The sequence below is a fragment of the Pristis pectinata genome, chromosome 17 (genome assembly GCF_009764475.1).
Source record: "Pristis pectinata isolate sPriPec2 chromosome 17, sPriPec2.1.pri, whole genome shotgun sequence".
Classification (NCBI taxonomy): domain Eukaryota; kingdom Metazoa; phylum Chordata; class Chondrichthyes; order Rhinopristiformes; family Pristidae; genus Pristis; species Pristis pectinata.
In genome coordinates, this window is record NC_067421.1 from 23,828,010 (window position 1) to 23,845,112 (window position 17,103).

Consider the following 17,103-nt stretch of genomic DNA (forward strand, 5'->3'; position numbering starts at 1 on the left):
TCTCTGCAGTGATCTCTACACAGTCAGTCCATTCCAAAGCAGATCGTTCAGGTTTGAATCGATTCCTGTGAGAATGTCCTCCCTTTTTGGTGGTTATTTCTTGAACATCATCAATTTTAAATCTCACAAATGTCTATTGATTAATCCAATTGAAGAGCAAATACTTTGTATTTCCTCTGCAGCAACTTTCGGAATATCACAACATATCCTGAATCCTTTGTCCAACAGTATAATTTGAGAGGGGGATAGAATCCACCGTCCATGCTGCTGCTTCATCTGAAAGAGTTTTATAGATGACTTTTACATAAGGCTTGATAAGATCTTTTCCCACTATATAGGATTTCTTCTCCTTTATGTGCAGGTTAACTTGGTAAGATGCTTTTAGGTCTGCCCTGATTTGATTGAATGCATGAAATGGTAATTTAATAAGTCACAGTGTCTTGAATAATAAAAAAGTTATTTTACATACCAACACCCTGGTATTTGGATCATGAAGAGAGAGTCAAAGTTTAGTTTTACAGTGTAAGATCTGTTGGACTTTTGCATACTAACACAAATTTAAAAAGAAAACATGAAATCTTATTTGAACTCGTTTTTCTGATGTTGAAACATTGCTTGATGAAGTTTGCTGCTGTTCTTGGGGAAAAAAATCACATTTTTCCTTCATACTGTGATGCTTCTTGACTGATGTAACCTTAGTTTTTTGTTTTAGGCTTTCATTTGATAGCAAAGCACATTGCAAAAGTTCTTTTAAATAACATCGCTTTTGTGAACCCCAAGTTTAGAAACTTTTGTGATAGTTATGCATTGTTTTCAGTAATTTGGTATATGAGGCTTAAGGGATGACTTTGACTAACTCCAAATAATAATGTTTGGCATTTGAACTAGTCAGCAGGAACAAGGTCCATCTGTGATTGACTGGAATTTCAATTTTAAATAGCATGCCAATTAAACCCAACAACAGACTGAGAGAAATGTATTGCTTTACAATCCCAACCATTCAACAATTATAAATTGAGAATTAGTCTAACATGCAGATTAACCTAATCTAATAGTGAGAAAACTAGAGGTGTAATTGATAGGGAGAGAAACCACCAAGCTCTAGGAAAGCGGTGGTGAAAGTTTTGACAGCCAGCATAGAGATCATGGAATGATCTGCCTTGCATTGGAAAGTGCTGGGAATGTGGTTGGGAAGAGCTGCTGGCATGCATCAAAAACTGGGTGGAGGTTATAGCCAAAATGAAGCAGAAAGTGGGATTGTGCCAACAGGATTACTGGAAGTAACCCCACCTGGCTATCAGGTGCAAGGTATTATCGGGTTTTCCTAATACAGTGCAGATGTGGCCCATACCTTGTACAGGAAGTCCCCGATTTACGAACGCCCGACTTACAAACGTCTGTACTTACGAACCGACCTTCGCGGCCTGGCCCCCAATCCTACCACGGCGGCAGTACACCTTCTTTGGCCCAACCCCGGGCCAAGTGCGCACGTGTGGCCGGGGCCATGTGCGGCCGCGATCCCCGGGCCAAGTGCACATGTGCGGACACTGTTCCGAGTTACACACACAATCAGGTCATGAGCAGTCTCAAAAATGGAACTCGTTCGTAACCTGGGGACTTCCTGTACTTGCAGTGCAGAAGCCACTCATTATTTTCAAGTTCTTCTGTGGAAGTGGCCGCAGATTAAATCCTTTCTGCCATTGCAGAGTGATGTGCTGGGACCTTATTACATAGAACCTTCAGACTGTTTGAAGGCACGAATGTAAAGGAAAATTTATCATGCTAATATAATGTGAATGGAATAATAGTGTACTAAGGATGGTGACGTGAATGTACTATGTCATTATTTGAAAATTTTATGAATAAGCTAATATGTTAGAAATCTGGCTTGCATTAGATTTCTTCCAATCAAGTTCACTATTTTGACAAGTGAGTCAAACAAATCGTCCTGCTGAATTAGTTATGCAATCTTAAGTCAAGATTACATGTTAAGCTGTTGTAGCTCTTAACATTAAACCACTGTACTTGTTGCTCACTTGTTTAATATTCTAATTAAGTATATCCTTATTTGTCAACATGTTTGCAGAAAAGATTTATGAGGATGTTGTCAGGACTCAAAGGACTCAGTTATAGAGAGAGGTTGAGCAGCCTAGTATTTTATTCATTGGAGCATAGGAGAATGAGGGGTGATCTTATAGAGAGGCCTAGAAAGGGTGAATACACACAGTCTTTTTCCCAGGGTTGGGGAATCAAGAACTAAACAGCGTAGTTGAGAGGGGTGAGATTTAATAGGAACCTGAGGGGCAACTTTTTCAACCAAAGGGTGGTCCGTATATGAGCTGCCAGAGGAAGTGGTTGAGGCAAGTACGTTAACAACATTTAAAAGCCACTTGGACAGGTACATGGATAGGAAGGGTTTAGTGGGATAAGGGCCTGTTTCCATGCTGTATGGCTCTATGTGTATGAGTAGTAAAATTAGTAAGTTCTACTAAATTCATGGTGCAGCATGAAATAAAACCACATTGATGTACATGGATGACTGCCATTTTACTTTTCCTCTAAAGCAGAGGTTCTTAAATCATGGGTGCTGAGGGTACAGATTCATCCGCGAGTGTCACTCACCTTACTTGACCACTGCCACCTTGACTGAATTACTCTGGACTCTGCTGCTCATTTGCCTGTTACAGAAAACAATGCAGATCAGGGAAGCATTCTTTTAAACATGTTAATGAAAATCTCCTGCTCTAAATTTATTTCTCTCTGCCTGTCTCTTGTCATGACCTAAACTTTAAGAACTGCTGCTCCAGACCAAGTGTAAAATAAATTGGGATTATCAAAGCATATGACCTGAACGCTTAAGCTTAATGTGGTTTTGTTTTGCACTAATAATTGAATGAATGTATTGTCTGGAATCTCTCTCTCTCTCTCTCAACTTGTTGACAATTTTGGATATATTTAGCTATTAAGCAAGTGAGCATTAAGAGCATATAACTAGCAATGTGGTAAAAATAAGTGACTGTGTGGATCAGGATGTGAAACATTTGAAATGAAAATAGCACAATAGAATGTGTCAGTTCCAGAAGCACAGGTGCCTTATCATTGTAAATAAGACATGTAAATGCCATAATTGGGCTAAGTAATGGTGGAACGGGTTTTAAATTTGAAATTCGTAAAATAAAAGTTCTCTCCAGTCTTCTTGATAAAAATAATTGAGCAGTTCTGCTCTTAGGAAGTAAAATTTGTAGGGATCAGTTGAAGCTTTACATCTATTTTGAATGGTTAGTGGTAGCTTGCTTTAAGATCTAAATTTGTATTTGATATATTGTAGTTTATTTACCTTTTGCTCATAGTGGAGTACATTCCTCAAATTTTTAATGCAATACATACAATGCAATATACTGCAATACAGCACAGGAAAAGGCCCTTTGGGCCATGATGAAACTAGATCTCTTCTGCCTGAACCTTATCCCTCCATTCCCTGCATATTCGTGTGTCTAAGAGCCTCTTAAACACCACTATTGTATCTGCTTTAATTTGTAACAGTTTGAAAAGAAAATTTATATTGACAAGGCACTTGGAAAAATTCAAGGTAATCTGACAAAGTCAGCAAGATTTTATGAAAGAAAAATATTGCTTGACCAACTTATTGGGGTTATTTGAAGAAGTAATGTGTCGTTGACAAAGGTGAACCAGTGGATGCACTATACTTGGATTTCCAGAAGGCATTTGATAGGTGTAGCATTAAAGATTATTGTGGAAATTAAAACTCATGTTGTAGGAGGTAACATGGTGAAATTGTCCATTTTGTGGGAAGAATAAAAGAATCATTATCTCAATAGATTGTTGAGATGGAAGGGGATCTGAATGACCAAGTGCATGATTTGCAGAATTTTAGTATTCAGTAACAGCAAGTAATTAGGAAAGCTAACAGAGTGTTACTGTTTATTGCTGAGGGAATGCAAAAGTAGGGAGTTTATGCTTCAATTACATCGGGCATTGCTGGGGCTACATAGGTAGTACTGTGTACGGTATTGTTCTCCTTAATTAAGGAAGGATATAAATGCATTGGAAGCAGATTGGAGAAGGTTTATTAGACTAATACCTGGCATGGCCAGCTTGTCTTATGAGGAAGACAAGGTAAACTTGTATTCTCTGAAGTTTTAAAGAATTGAAACACATATGATGCTAGGGTGGATGCAGAGGAAATGTTTCCTCTTGTGGGAGAGTCTAGAACCAGGCATCGTTATTCAAAAATGAGTTGTGTTTTTAAGACAAGTTGAGGCCTTTTTTTTCCCTCAGAATTGTGAGTCTTTGAAACTCTTCCTCAAACGGTGCATGGTCTGAATATTATTAAAGCAGAGGTAGATAGGTTCTTAATATGCAAAGCGTGAAAGGTTACCATGGGTAGCTGGGAATGTGGAGTTGAGGTTATACTCAGATTCAGCAATGATATTAATTGGCAGAGCAGCCTTGAGAGGCTAATTTGTATGCTTGTAACAGTTTTTGAATTCAGCATACATTTATGGAATGCAATGCTAAAGGAGTTATAATTTTGTAAAGATGGAAGAAAATCAGGTTCTTACTGCAGCTGACAGATCAGCCAAAGAGAGCAGTGATGCAAGAGTAACTTCGTTAAAATTTAGAACATAGCAGAAAATGAATTGCACTCAGAGTTTCAGCTCAAGAATTTGCTTTCAGAGGTTAGAGTTGAGGGAAAAGCTAAACATTTAGAATTCGATAGTATAAGCTAATGAAGGAAAAGAAGACCAGGGTGAGATACAGGAACCAGTTGGGTAATGTTATTTGGTTGGGGGGGGTGCAATAAACAATCATATGCACTTGGTTGTTTAGCTTGTTACTGTGTTGTCACTGAAGTCTAGTAACTGAAATCTAAGGATGGCATTCCTAATAGTGGATGCAGTAATTGTTAAAGCACTTCAGGAATGTGTTGAATTCGTCTACCTGCACGTCGTTAGCTCCCTCCTGTGTTTAGATAATGTTTAGTTCATTCCTTTTGAAAGTGAACACTATTCCATGGTGAGAGTTGCAAGGGACCTTGTAAAAATGATGTGTTGATTCATTGAGCAAGTAACACCAATGCACTGTTTTCTTTTTCAGACAGAATTAATCACTGGCTTCTGTGGAGTATGGTCATTAATAATACATGAGATTCATGGTTTAATCATATGTTATTGCCTTTGATGTTTTAAAAATGTATAATTATATATTGGTAGCTGCTTTGTGTTTTAGTATAACGTGTCCTTGGTTTGGCAAGATAATGTGTAACTGGGAATATAATCAAAGATCACATTTATTTGGTAAACAAAGGGACTAAATATTTTAACTGATTATCAAAAATAAACCAGCTAGGAAGTGTGTTCTGTTACAAAATGTTGGAACCTTGTTTGACAAATTAGTGAAAAATTTTAAATTGCATGTTCAGATATGAAGAGTGATTAATAAAATTAAAGCAAAAAATGGTTATTTTTCAAACATTTGTCTTTTTAAAAAAAAATACAAGCATAGCATTGGGAAGGACCTCATTGAAGTCCTTCATAGGAGCTCAGGCATGTGGAAAAGAGCATTGTGCTTTGTCAGGAGGAAGCTGTTTTATGTACTGCTTCCTGCAACACTTCAAACCCATTTCATGGCAGCTAAAATACCTTTTCACTCTGTAATGTTCTTTCTGCAGGTTTTAGATGACATTATATAAAAACAGTGCAGATGATTCGATGATTTGGAAAGACTTTTTTTGAAACAAAGGCTGGAATAAGGAAGCACAGAAGAAGGATGAGTCTGCTAAAACCTAGTGGGCTGAAAGCTCCCAGCAAGATTGCCAAGCCAGCAAGTACTGCAGTGAAGCAAGCGGCTTCTTCACAATCGGCAAGTAAGTCATTAGAATCTCCTGTCTAGACTTTATGTATGTTGTAAATGAAGGCTAGGTTTACCATTCTAAATTTATTTGGGGAAGATTTTGCTTTGCTTTACATCCTGGAGCAGTGCTTTGTTAAATCTGTTTGATGGAAATGTGTAATGAGATTCATCGTACAGTTCTACTGCCGTCTTAAGGTCTGTTTGGTTATAAGCTTCAACTGAGCCAGCTAAATGCTTAAGTAAAATACTAAGGTATTGTTTTAAGATGCATTGTTAACATGAACACTTTTGCACAGCTTGGGTAATCAAATTTCAAAAAGGTGCATCAACCTTTTTAATTGTCTTATAATTCAGTTGCTTTCTAGTTAGTTTGCATGCTTACTATTGCACACAATGGAGAATAGAGGAATATCCAGTTTTATTAGTTAGAAACCAACAATATATTTTCGATGTGGGGAATCGTGAGTAGTAAATTGAATATTTTCTATGCATTTCCTTTGTACTTTCCATTTACAAATATGAAAACCTTTGTTTGTATTCATTTTTAAACACTGGCACTATTCCAGTATAGAAACAGACTTTAATACTTAATGTGGCCTTGTGTGAGCTACCATTGTGCTGACACATTCAACAGTTATTTGATTAATTAAAATCAAATTTAAATGTAATCTTTGTATGGGATGCTGGGTGTGGTGAGAGGGGAAAGAGGGAAATAGTAATTCTATTATAGGGAAACGATAGCATACAGTTTTGAGACTGTAATGAAAGATCAACGGCATTGGATCTGCAGGGATAAACCACTAGATGTAATTAAATTTGGTGAGGTGGAACCATAATTAACTGCAAAAATGTCAGGCAGCACTTAAACACAGTTTTTCTTATGGCTTCTGTGTCTCTATTCTTAGAAAAAATCTTAAAATTACTATAGCATTTTAATGGTTCTAAATTGTGTACCTGTTGTTTCAGGATTGTTTCCAAAAGATGTACCTAAAAATAATACTTTTTTCACTGCTGTATCATCTGTATTATTGAAGCTAAAAATTCATCATGGAAGAAAAGGCTATATTGCAACATTTTTATCTGCCTTTGTCTTATTGATTTTTAATCTTCCCCTTTTGTCTATATTCTGTAATTTTTTTCTGAGAAAACTATGTAACAATAGACAGTGCAAAAGTAATTACAAAAATTGAAGTAAATGCAGGGAAAAGATTAAAAAGTAAAGAGTATACGTCCTTTATTATAGGAGACAGTCTGTATGTCTACTACTGTAACTGGCATCATTTCCTCAAGCTCTTTCCTGTATTTGTGTATCTCCTCCTGAGAATCAATGAGCAAAAACAGTCCAAACATTGTAAGGTTTTCTATTTTAGAACTTAAGAGCATTTCTTTTTATCCACTTTCATGATATAGGCACTGCTGTCAAGGCAGTACTTAATACCCATCCCCATTTGCACTTGAAAAGGTATTGGTGAGCAGCATCTGAACCATTGTAGTACCTCTAGTGAAAGTACTTCCCCAGTACTACAAGTTCCACGGATTTTTTGCCGTAGGAAAGAGGAGATATGACGTGCTTCCATGTCATGATAGCATGTGACATGGAGACGACTTTCAGGTTATGTTATCGCCATTGGATAGTTGTGTTTCTTGGTGGTAGAGGTTGCAAGTTTGAGAGGAACTGTCAGAGTAGCCTTGCGAATTACTGTTGTACGCCTTATAGATTGTATATACTACAACTGTAATTTGTTGGCAATGGAGACAGTGAATCTTTATGGGCTTCTTTGTCCTTGATGTTATCAAGCTTTTTGAATGTTATTGGAGCTATTCTCATCCAGGCAAAGAAAGGTTTTGGGTGGTCAGGAGTTAGTCACAGCAGATGTCCAGCCTTTTTAACCATGCTTTGGCAATAATATTCTAGTTACTCTTCTGATCCATGGTGACCCCAGTGTACTGTTGAGAGGAGATTCAGACATTGTAATGCCTTTGAATGTCATTAACAAAAATAACAAATACTTTAACAATATGGAGGAAAGAGGGGAAAAGAGAACAAAGTGAATTTCATAACCAGGAAAGTACACAAATCCAGAACTGTTAATGATAATGATGTGGAACTGAGTAATAGAGGACTCTGGTTTAAGTCAAGTTAGCAGTTTAGATCTAAGTTGTGCATGGAGGTACTGGAATTGGTCATTTGCAGCTGGTGAATAGGAAAAAAAGATGAAGGTTTACATCCCTTTGAAAGTGCAAATGATAAAGTTGGAGGTTACACTTGAAAAATCCAAGTTGAGATGTCCCAACATTTCAAAAGTTTGTGGATATTCACTGTTTGAACAGAGAGAATGTCTACTTGAATGAGAGACCTGTAGGATTCCTTGGAATGTTAGGATGAGTAAGCCACCATAAATAAGGAATGGTGAGTTCAGGAAACTGGGTAAATAAAAATAAGAGAAGCCAATTAGATCCAGGGAGTCCAGTATGAACAATAGAGAGGAATTTGGAGTACATTAGAAATTGTTGGTATGAAGAAGAAATATTCAAAGATGAATATAATTTTGTTACATAATTTATGTGTAATAGAGTACTGGATGTTGATAACTTGGGTATATTGTACAGCAGGTTCCAGACAACACTAGAAAATAATGATATAGATGATAAGGATAGATATGGAGCACTGTTTTTAAACTTTCCACATGGTAACCAATGCTACTGGGAACCTTACAAGTCATAACTGTGTATCTTTAACAATCATTTTGAAGAATTTTTAACAAGATGCTCAGAATCAAAAGTAGGAAATATCAGTTAGAACATTTAATAAGTACAGAGAAGAAATAAATAAAGCAAGGACAAATAGTTTGAAAGAATGAGAGAAGTTACAAAAAAGAAAAAAATTCATTTTCAAATCTCCAATAATAATTAAGATTTGAAGAACTGAGAGTCTGCTCTTGTTTCAAAGAAAAAGTCAAATTTTGATGCTAGAGGGGTTTTTTGGCAATAATTTAGCCTTAAATTTTTATTGATTTCATGTACATTTGAATAGAAAATCTGTATCTTCTGGTACGCTTATTGGGTATATTGTGGATAAGAACTGTGACTTCATGGCAATGCATAGTAGCAATACCACTTTAGCAAAGCATCAGGAAAAGCAATGAAGTGTGGACATTAATATTCTAAATTTCATGTTAAACTGCAGAAATTTCTGTCAGATTTAATGATTGTGAGCGCTAACTCATTGAAAGTTCTGCTGCAACGTCTGGGTCACTAAATCAGCTTCTGCAGGATGAATATTTGTACTTGCACTGTATAAAACGACATTTTCCATTTCTCCTCCTGTGGAAGGTTAGAATCATTAGAATGTCAGTTTGTCTTCGTGGGCAAACTTTGGCTTTGAGTACTGGGTTCAAGCCATGCAGTTGGACTTATCATTTTGGGAAGGCTACATGGCCTTTGGATTGGAACTTAAGCAGAATATGCATCTTCTGCATGTTGAAAATCATAATGCCCTTTGAAGAGTGGGGAATTCTCCCCAGTACAAATATTCTCCCCAATGTGAAAGTCAGAATTCCTTCCTCAACCATATCAAGTGGACTTCCCAGCTAGGATTCCTTATTGTCATAGAGTCACAGCATAATACTTTTTTACATAGTGTAAAAGTAACTGTGTGAAGCTTTTTGAGATGTTCTGACCTGTGGAAAAAGGTGAAGTTTTAATGAGAATAGTCAAACTTCAACTTGTATTTGCCATCAAGTCTAATTTGAAGCTCTAAACTTAAATCAACCAAAAATTATTTTTGACTCGTGACACGTTGGCGTAATTTTGTGGGGAAATGCCAGCAGTTCTGCCTGGAAAGTCCCAAACTTGCTGGCAGCCATTCTTCAGCATTTCCCAGCTGCGCTTTGATGCAGAGTCTTTGCCAGCCACAAAGTGTGAAGTTGTGGAAGTTGCTGGGGACAAGAATCTGATTCTGACTCAAATTTCTGATCATCTGAAATATTTTAAAACGTTCACAGCATTTTGAAGTGCTTGACAGCTGACTGAACTAGTGAGTCTGGCTTAGCCAGCAGTCATGCTGTCAATGTTCTTTGCAGCATCTCCTGAATAGAGTTTGTTTGGACAGGGAAGTGACTCTTTGCTGACTGGAACATCTAGGTCATTAGAAAACTCTAGACAGACATGCAGGCTGTCCCCAGGTAATGATCAGGTTCTCCAAGACACACGAGATTCTGCAGATGCTGGAATCGGGAGCAACACACAAAATGCTGGAGGAACTCAGCGGTCTCGACCCAAAGTGTCGACTGTTTATTTCCCTCCATTGATGCTGCCAGACCTGCTGAGTTCCTCCAGCATTTTGTGTGTGTCGAATGAACAGATTCTGTTTTTTCGTAGAGGTCCATCCAGTCAATTTTGTCCATGTCAGAAAATACACGAAAATCACTTGATATGGTAATCATACCTCCATAGTATTGTAATGAATCGCATCAAAAGCACATAAGGCTGATAAGAAAGGTTAAAAGTGGGGAGAGAGAGAGGAAGCTAGTTCTGCCATTCGTAGGAATGAACATATATACATATGTCAGACATGTTTTTAATAATATCCTGGAAGCTTGTTTGTATTTTGGGTGTCCTTAAGTCGGGCGTTCATAACTTCTGGATGACCTATATAGGATTTACCATCAAGTAGCATGACTACAAAAGGTTTTTGAGAGTGAGATCAGAGGTCTGAGTGAGCACATGGTCGAGGAGCCGGAGAGCAGAGGAGATCACAAAGATTATTGAGAAGCTAATTATGTCAGAAGTGGAAATCTGAAATAAGAACAAAAACTGCTAGTAAGTACTCAGCAGGTCAGGTATCACCTGTGCAGAGGCAGAATTAAGTTTCCAGGTCATTGATCTTTAACAAATGATTGTAGGCAAATTGCTTTATAACATTGTTAAATGCTTTTCAAAAACAGTAAATCAAGCAAGTACTTTATTGTTGATTAAAATGAGTATCTATTACCTTTCCAATTTTTTAGTAGTACTGAAGGACTTCAAAATAGCCAAGTTTTGTTTAGTGGCACCAGTTTATGCATAACAAAATCCTACAAAAAACAGATGAGATTAATAATTAGTTAAGTGGTGTTGGTGAAGGGATAAATAGAGTTGAAGAACTGATAGCTCTTCATGAATAATTTTGCATATGAATAGCTGGATGAAACCTCTGTTTAGGATCTGAAAGACTTTCAAATATGCTGCATTTTCTTAATACAGATTTCAGCTGTCTGTGTCCCATTCTCTGGAATTCTTTGGTGAAACCTAGTTTCCATGCTGTCCATCTCAAAGCCTGCTTCATTGCCCAAACATTTAGTCACTGTCCCTAACATCATTGCCTTTGTTTCTTGTGGCAAATTTTGATTGATTTCACTGATGTGAAGCAGCTCCTATTGCAGTCTGTCGGTCAGGAAGTCAAGGATCCAGTAGCAAAGGGAGGTGTTAAGTCCCAGGTCCCCGAGTTTGATAATAAGTTTGCTTGGAATTGTAGTATTGAATATACAATAGTCTAACGTAGGTGTCTTAACTGTCCAGATGATCCAAAGATGAGTGTAGGGCTAGGTGGATGTGTCCGCTGTGGACCTGTTTCAGCGGTAGGCGAATTGCGGTGGGTCATGGTTGTCTGGGAGGCTGGAGTTAATGCGTGCCATGACCAGCCTCTCAAAGCACTTCATGATGGTGGATGTCAGAGCCACCGGGTGGTAGTCATTAAGGCACGTTACCTTGTTTTTCTTAGATACCAGGATGATAATGGTGGTCTTAAAGCAGGTGGGAACCTCAGGTTGAAGGAGGAAGAGGTTAAAAATGTCTGCAAATTATTGTAGTGGTCTATTGAGTTTAACCAAATCAAAGTTGGGTTTATGCTACAGGACTATACTTCATCTCAATAGCTCTGGATTACAAGATAATTGTAGGTAAAGGCCACGTTATTTAAAACAGGTGCATAGCAATTTCTTTTTGCAGATGATGATGAATCTCTGGAATTCTCTACCCCAGAGGGTTGTGAAGATGAGGTTATTGGAAGTACTTAGATGGAGGTAGATAACTTTTTCGAAAGATTGGAGAATTGAGGGGTATGAATAACTGGCACAGAAGAGGAGTTGAGACAAGTATAGATCAGCCATGATCATAGACTCTTGGAGTTATACAGCACAGAAACAGGGCTTTGGTTCACCGTGCCCCATGCCAACCTTTGTCCATTTACTCTAATCCCACTTGCCCACACTAGGTCAATATCCTTCTATGCCTTGCCTTTCCAAATGTCTCTTAAAATGTAATGATTGTATCTGACTGCACCACATCCTCTGGCAACAATTTCTAGCTATCAACCGCTCTCTGAGCGAAAACAAAACTTTCCCCTCAAATCCCCTTTAAAACTCCTTCTTTTCACCTTTAACCTATGCCCTCTTGTTTTTTTGATAATATTGACTGGCAGGGCAGTCTTGAGCAGCCAGGTGGACCACTCCTCCTATTTTCTTGTATTCTTGTGCCTAAAAACGGGAAGATTAGCCAGGATTTCTGGTGCGTGTCAGCTAAACTTGGGTTTGACCTGTCTCTCTTGCCTTTATGCTTACTGTCAATAGCCACATGAAGGGCAATATGCATGATTCTATACAGAGATTACTGTTCATAGAAGTGCACTGTAACAAGAAATCATTGCCAAGCAGACGAGGGGAGATTATCAAAGGAAAAGTAACTTTTCAAAAGAAAATCTCAAGTATGTTATCAAATAATTGGCATTATTTTTCTTATACACAGCATCCATTGCTACCACACAAAAGACATCACCTGGAGAGAAATCTTCAAGCGCATCCACCACGGAGGCTCAGGAAGAACATGTGGCTGACTTCAAAATTGGAGAACGCATCTGGGTAAATGGTAGTAAACCTGGCTACATCCAGTTCCTTGGGGAGAGTCAGTTTGCCCCTGGCCAATGGGCTGGAATTGTCTTGGATGAACCAATTGGTAAAAATGATGGTTCAGTTGCTGGGGTTCGATATTTCCAATGTGAACCATTGCGTGGAATATTTACAAGACCTTCAAAGTTGTCGCGAAGCCCAGTGACAGATGGTGAAGCTAGTGGTTCACAGACTCGTGCAACATCTGTTTCCAGAGCCACATCACCAACATCTACATCAACCAGTGTTGCAACAGCTCCATCTACATCAACAGCACAAAAAGCTGCATCGGGTGGAGCTCAAGATTCTGCAGCCATGTCCAATCTTTTAAAAACAGGAAGTGAATCTGTGTCAAATCTCTCAGAAGCTAGTTCTGTTAAAAAAGGGGAACGTGAATTAAAGATTGGAGATCGGGTCCTGGTAGGTTTGTTAAGTATTTAATGTTACTTCTTGAAAAAAATCTACTTGAGTAGTTTTCGTACATCTTGCACAAAGCACAATTTATTGGTATGATGTGGTAATGTCTGCCCCATCTTCCAGTATTACAAAAAACATTCCTTAGGCTTGCTGAATCCCAGAGTCTTGCCCCCTTCCAGATCTCAGGATTCCCTGGTGTTCACAAACTTCTAGCTGCAATCCTTGATCTTAAGTAACACTTGCTGGGACAAATAGAAGCAGAGAATGCTGGAAACATTCAGCAGGTGAGGCAGTTAATGTTTCAATCAAAGACTCTTCATCTGACTTCTATTTCCACTGACCTGCTGAATGTTTCCAGCATTTCCTGTTTTTATTTCAGATTTTCAGCATCTGCTTTATTTTTATTTTTCCCTTGTGGTGACAAAGCTAGATACAGATTTTGCAATCACTCTTTTTCAAAGTAAGTAAATATATAGAACAAAAGGTATCATCAGATTACTTTTAATCTTTACAACCTAGCTTCTTGTCATGATAGAAAACAAATCAAATGTACACTTCTTCATTGATCAAATCTTATTGAAAAAGCTATCTTCAAAATATTGTCCAACACATATAACATGTACATTTTAACCAAAGCCTGACTACTGTTTGTCTTTCTGTTCCCAGATTTCCTCCAGTGCTTTTCTGTATATCTTTACTTCTACCTTCACTAATATTAAAGGATGTTACAGGAATCCAGGCATGGGGTTGCGCTGAAGCATTATCATGAGATGCTTGGTACCTAACTGATGATCTCAATTTAAGTTTCGTCAAAATGCCATGAAGTGATCATTCAACCAAATGCAGCACTGGGATGTTGAAATCTAATGAGTATTCGAGTAGAACTTTAACTCTGAGCCATGTAATTTAAATGTCAAAGTGTTTCCCATTTTGTACCGAACTGATATTTGGATATCTTGCATATAAACAGAAAATGCTGGTAGTATTGAGCATGGCCAGGCTGCATTTGTGGAGAGCATTGAAATTGCTGGTTATCTGAAGTAAATTTCAGGTAACTTGTCTTTCCAGTTCAGGTCAGTTCTGAAGAAACATCATCAACCTGTAACATTAGTTAACTTTTTCTGTTTCCATAATCACTGCCAAGCGTGCTGGGTATTTGCTGTATTCTGTTTAATTTCAAATTTCCAGCAACTGCAGTGTTTTGTTTCCCTGAGTTTCACAAGTATTTTTGTTTCTTCTCTGTCCTTGTTTATTTTCTCCTTTAAAATCTCCTCCAGGCAGAATTAATGTGCCTTCACCATTTTCTCATAGCCATCCTTTGTGCCATTTAACCTTCCTTGGTCTCACCCTATCATAGGCACTCTCTTCCCCCTTCTCTGCAATTTAAGCCATGTCTGATTTGTAAGTTTTCCTAGTTTGAATGAAAGGTCACCTGGAAAGTTAACTCTATTTCTTTCTCCACAGTTGACCCCTGATTTACTAAATATTTCTAGCTTTTTCTGTTTGTATTTAAGATTTCTAACATTTTGCATTTTTTCTTTATTATTTTAGATATCTTGCAACCAGCAATCTACCATGAATTTTAACATTATAGAATTGTCAATTAGCTATATTTTTGGATTTAAAATAGTTTTATTGTAACACAAAGTAGTAGTAACCTTTTATAGCATGTAAGTAATGTATCCAAAGCACAACTTAAAACAATTGTAGAAAAATAATTTAGTGCTGTATCTTCACCAATTAACACTTTTGAAAATTACAATATGCTAACAGTTGATATTAACTAATAATTATTTCTTTTGAGGATTTATTAAATTTGGTCTGCTAAGATTCAATGAATATCTCCTTGTGTATAAAAGCTTTGATTGATTTTTATTAAGAGGAGGGTCCATTATGGATAGGTGCTTAATTCTGTATTTGCTGACTTCTACGGATTACGCTTTCAACTAATGTTTGTATCTGAAGACTAGTTTTATTCAAGACTGGCTTTGACAGAAACACAACTACTTTTGGGCATAGAAAAGGTTCATTTAATAACTTGAAATAATGTCATGAGGGTCTCTGAGACTTTGATGCTCTGAGACCTCTCTGAGACAGAGAAGAGGATATTGCCATTTTTTTTATTTCTGGGATGTAGATTGAATCATTTGCTTCAGAAAGTAAAATTGCAGGAGGGTTTCTGCTAATTAGCTTTATTTATACTCCATGGTTCACCACATCTTCCACTAATGGATGCTGCATTCTAGGTTGGCATCTAAGAATGAAAATTAATGTTGGATACTATTTTGTCTATCTGAAAAAAAATCAGAACAATTTAATTATTTGGTGGGTGGTGTTGCTTCATCAGTTATAGTTTTATTTTTGTAAAAGTGATTTGATATTGGTTGATACTGATATCTTAAAATATTGGGAATATCCAACAGGTTACACAGCACAAGTGGAGAGGGACACCTTTAACATACAGTATTTGTTTTGATGTGAAGTCCAATCCACTTTACCCTTGCTGTATACATGGTTTCTGATTGCTGTACATTTACAGGCTTTTGTTTTACTTTCAGATTTCAAGCATTGGCTTTAACTTTCAGATTTCAAGCATTAACTTGCTTTTGTTGAAGCCATCTTTCATAGTTCTTTTAATTAGTTTTTGGTTTGAATTTAACAGGGATGTTTAAAACAAATGTGTGGTGAATTCAATGGACTACTTAATTAAGCAAGTTCCAGTTCTGGCCAGACATTGATGCTTCAATCAAGTGATATAGTTTAAAGTAAATGGGTTTAATGTACCTGATTTTTATACATAGTTTTAAAATACGATTCTGATGAAAGGTCAAGTTTTTTTGAATACTTGGGTTACTGCTTTTGAAAGCTATTTAACTTGTTATAATCAGTTAGAAATGATTGTTCGTCCTGTTGAAAGGACATTGACCTGCACAGCTGATGTGTGACCTTTTGAGAATCTGCAGCATTTCCTATTTTTTTCATTTTTCAGTTAATTTTATGGTTGCCTCATATGGATATTTATACTTGTAATGCATTTGTTACTTGCCTCCTTTGAGCAAATCCTATAGCTTTCATCATACTTGTCACTTACCCAACTCTTAACTCCCACTTTTATAATTTTAATCTTGATTTACTTCCTTTTTTTGTTGGATCTATGATTATAATGTAACAACTTCTTGCACAGCTGAAATGAATTGATCCTCCCTGTCATTTTCCAATGTCAGAGTACAATAGTTAGTAAAAATACAGAGAAGTGATTTTTCTGATTCTGGCCACATCCATGTCTTTTCTGGATGGAGGTGCCTGAGCTACACTTAGCTCCTCTGATAATGGAGGCAAGAAATATGAATATGGTAAAGTGGGTTTAAATTGCAGTCATAGAAGTCTTCAGCACAGAAAGAAGCCATCCAGTGCATACCAGTTGAAGCTATCTCTTGCCTTAAGTCACAGCTTTCATGGAGTACCCAAGTTGGAATTATTTTTTTCTGTTCTACTCCAATCCCAGGGACTGCTGCTTTTCAGTTCACAGCATGATGTTGCATCAAGGGAATTTTATATATAGTAGTTTCTGCTGCCTTTATAAGCTGTGATTCTAAAATTTAAAATATTGCCTCTCTGTATATTCTCTTTACCAAATGTCAGAGTACACTCCATAATATGCATGACAATACAATGGAATGCTGACTTTTATTTAAGCAAAAAGTTATCTTTTTCAACAATTTATAACTTTGTTAAAAACGTACAGCCTGCATTCTGTTGAATTGATATATATTGCAGGCTGCAGTCTCACTTTGCTAAAGAGAATATGCTGCAAGACCTTTGGAATTACAGCTTTTGGGGGAAGTAACAACTACTATATCAAATTTCTTTTATGCAACATCATACCATG

General features: G+C 37.1%; 1 protein-coding gene across 7 annotated transcripts in view; it reads left to right on the forward strand.

Moving 5' to 3' along the window:
• clip1a (CAP-GLY domain containing linker protein 1a) overlaps positions 1 to 17,103 on the forward strand; it is a 125,720-nt gene that overhangs the window by 19,809 nt on the left and 88,808 nt on the right. For all 7 annotated transcript variants that reach the window (XM_052031877.1, XM_052031875.1, XM_052031871.1 and 4 more), the window contains exons 2-3: positions 5,693 to 5,887; positions 12,658 to 13,217. In XM_052031877.1, the coding sequence (XP_051887837.1) occupies positions 5,791 to 5,887; positions 12,658 to 13,217 (657 nt within the window). In that variant the 5' untranslated portion in view covers positions 5,693 to 5,790. The remainder of the gene's footprint in view (positions 1 to 5,692; positions 5,888 to 12,657; positions 13,218 to 17,103) is intronic.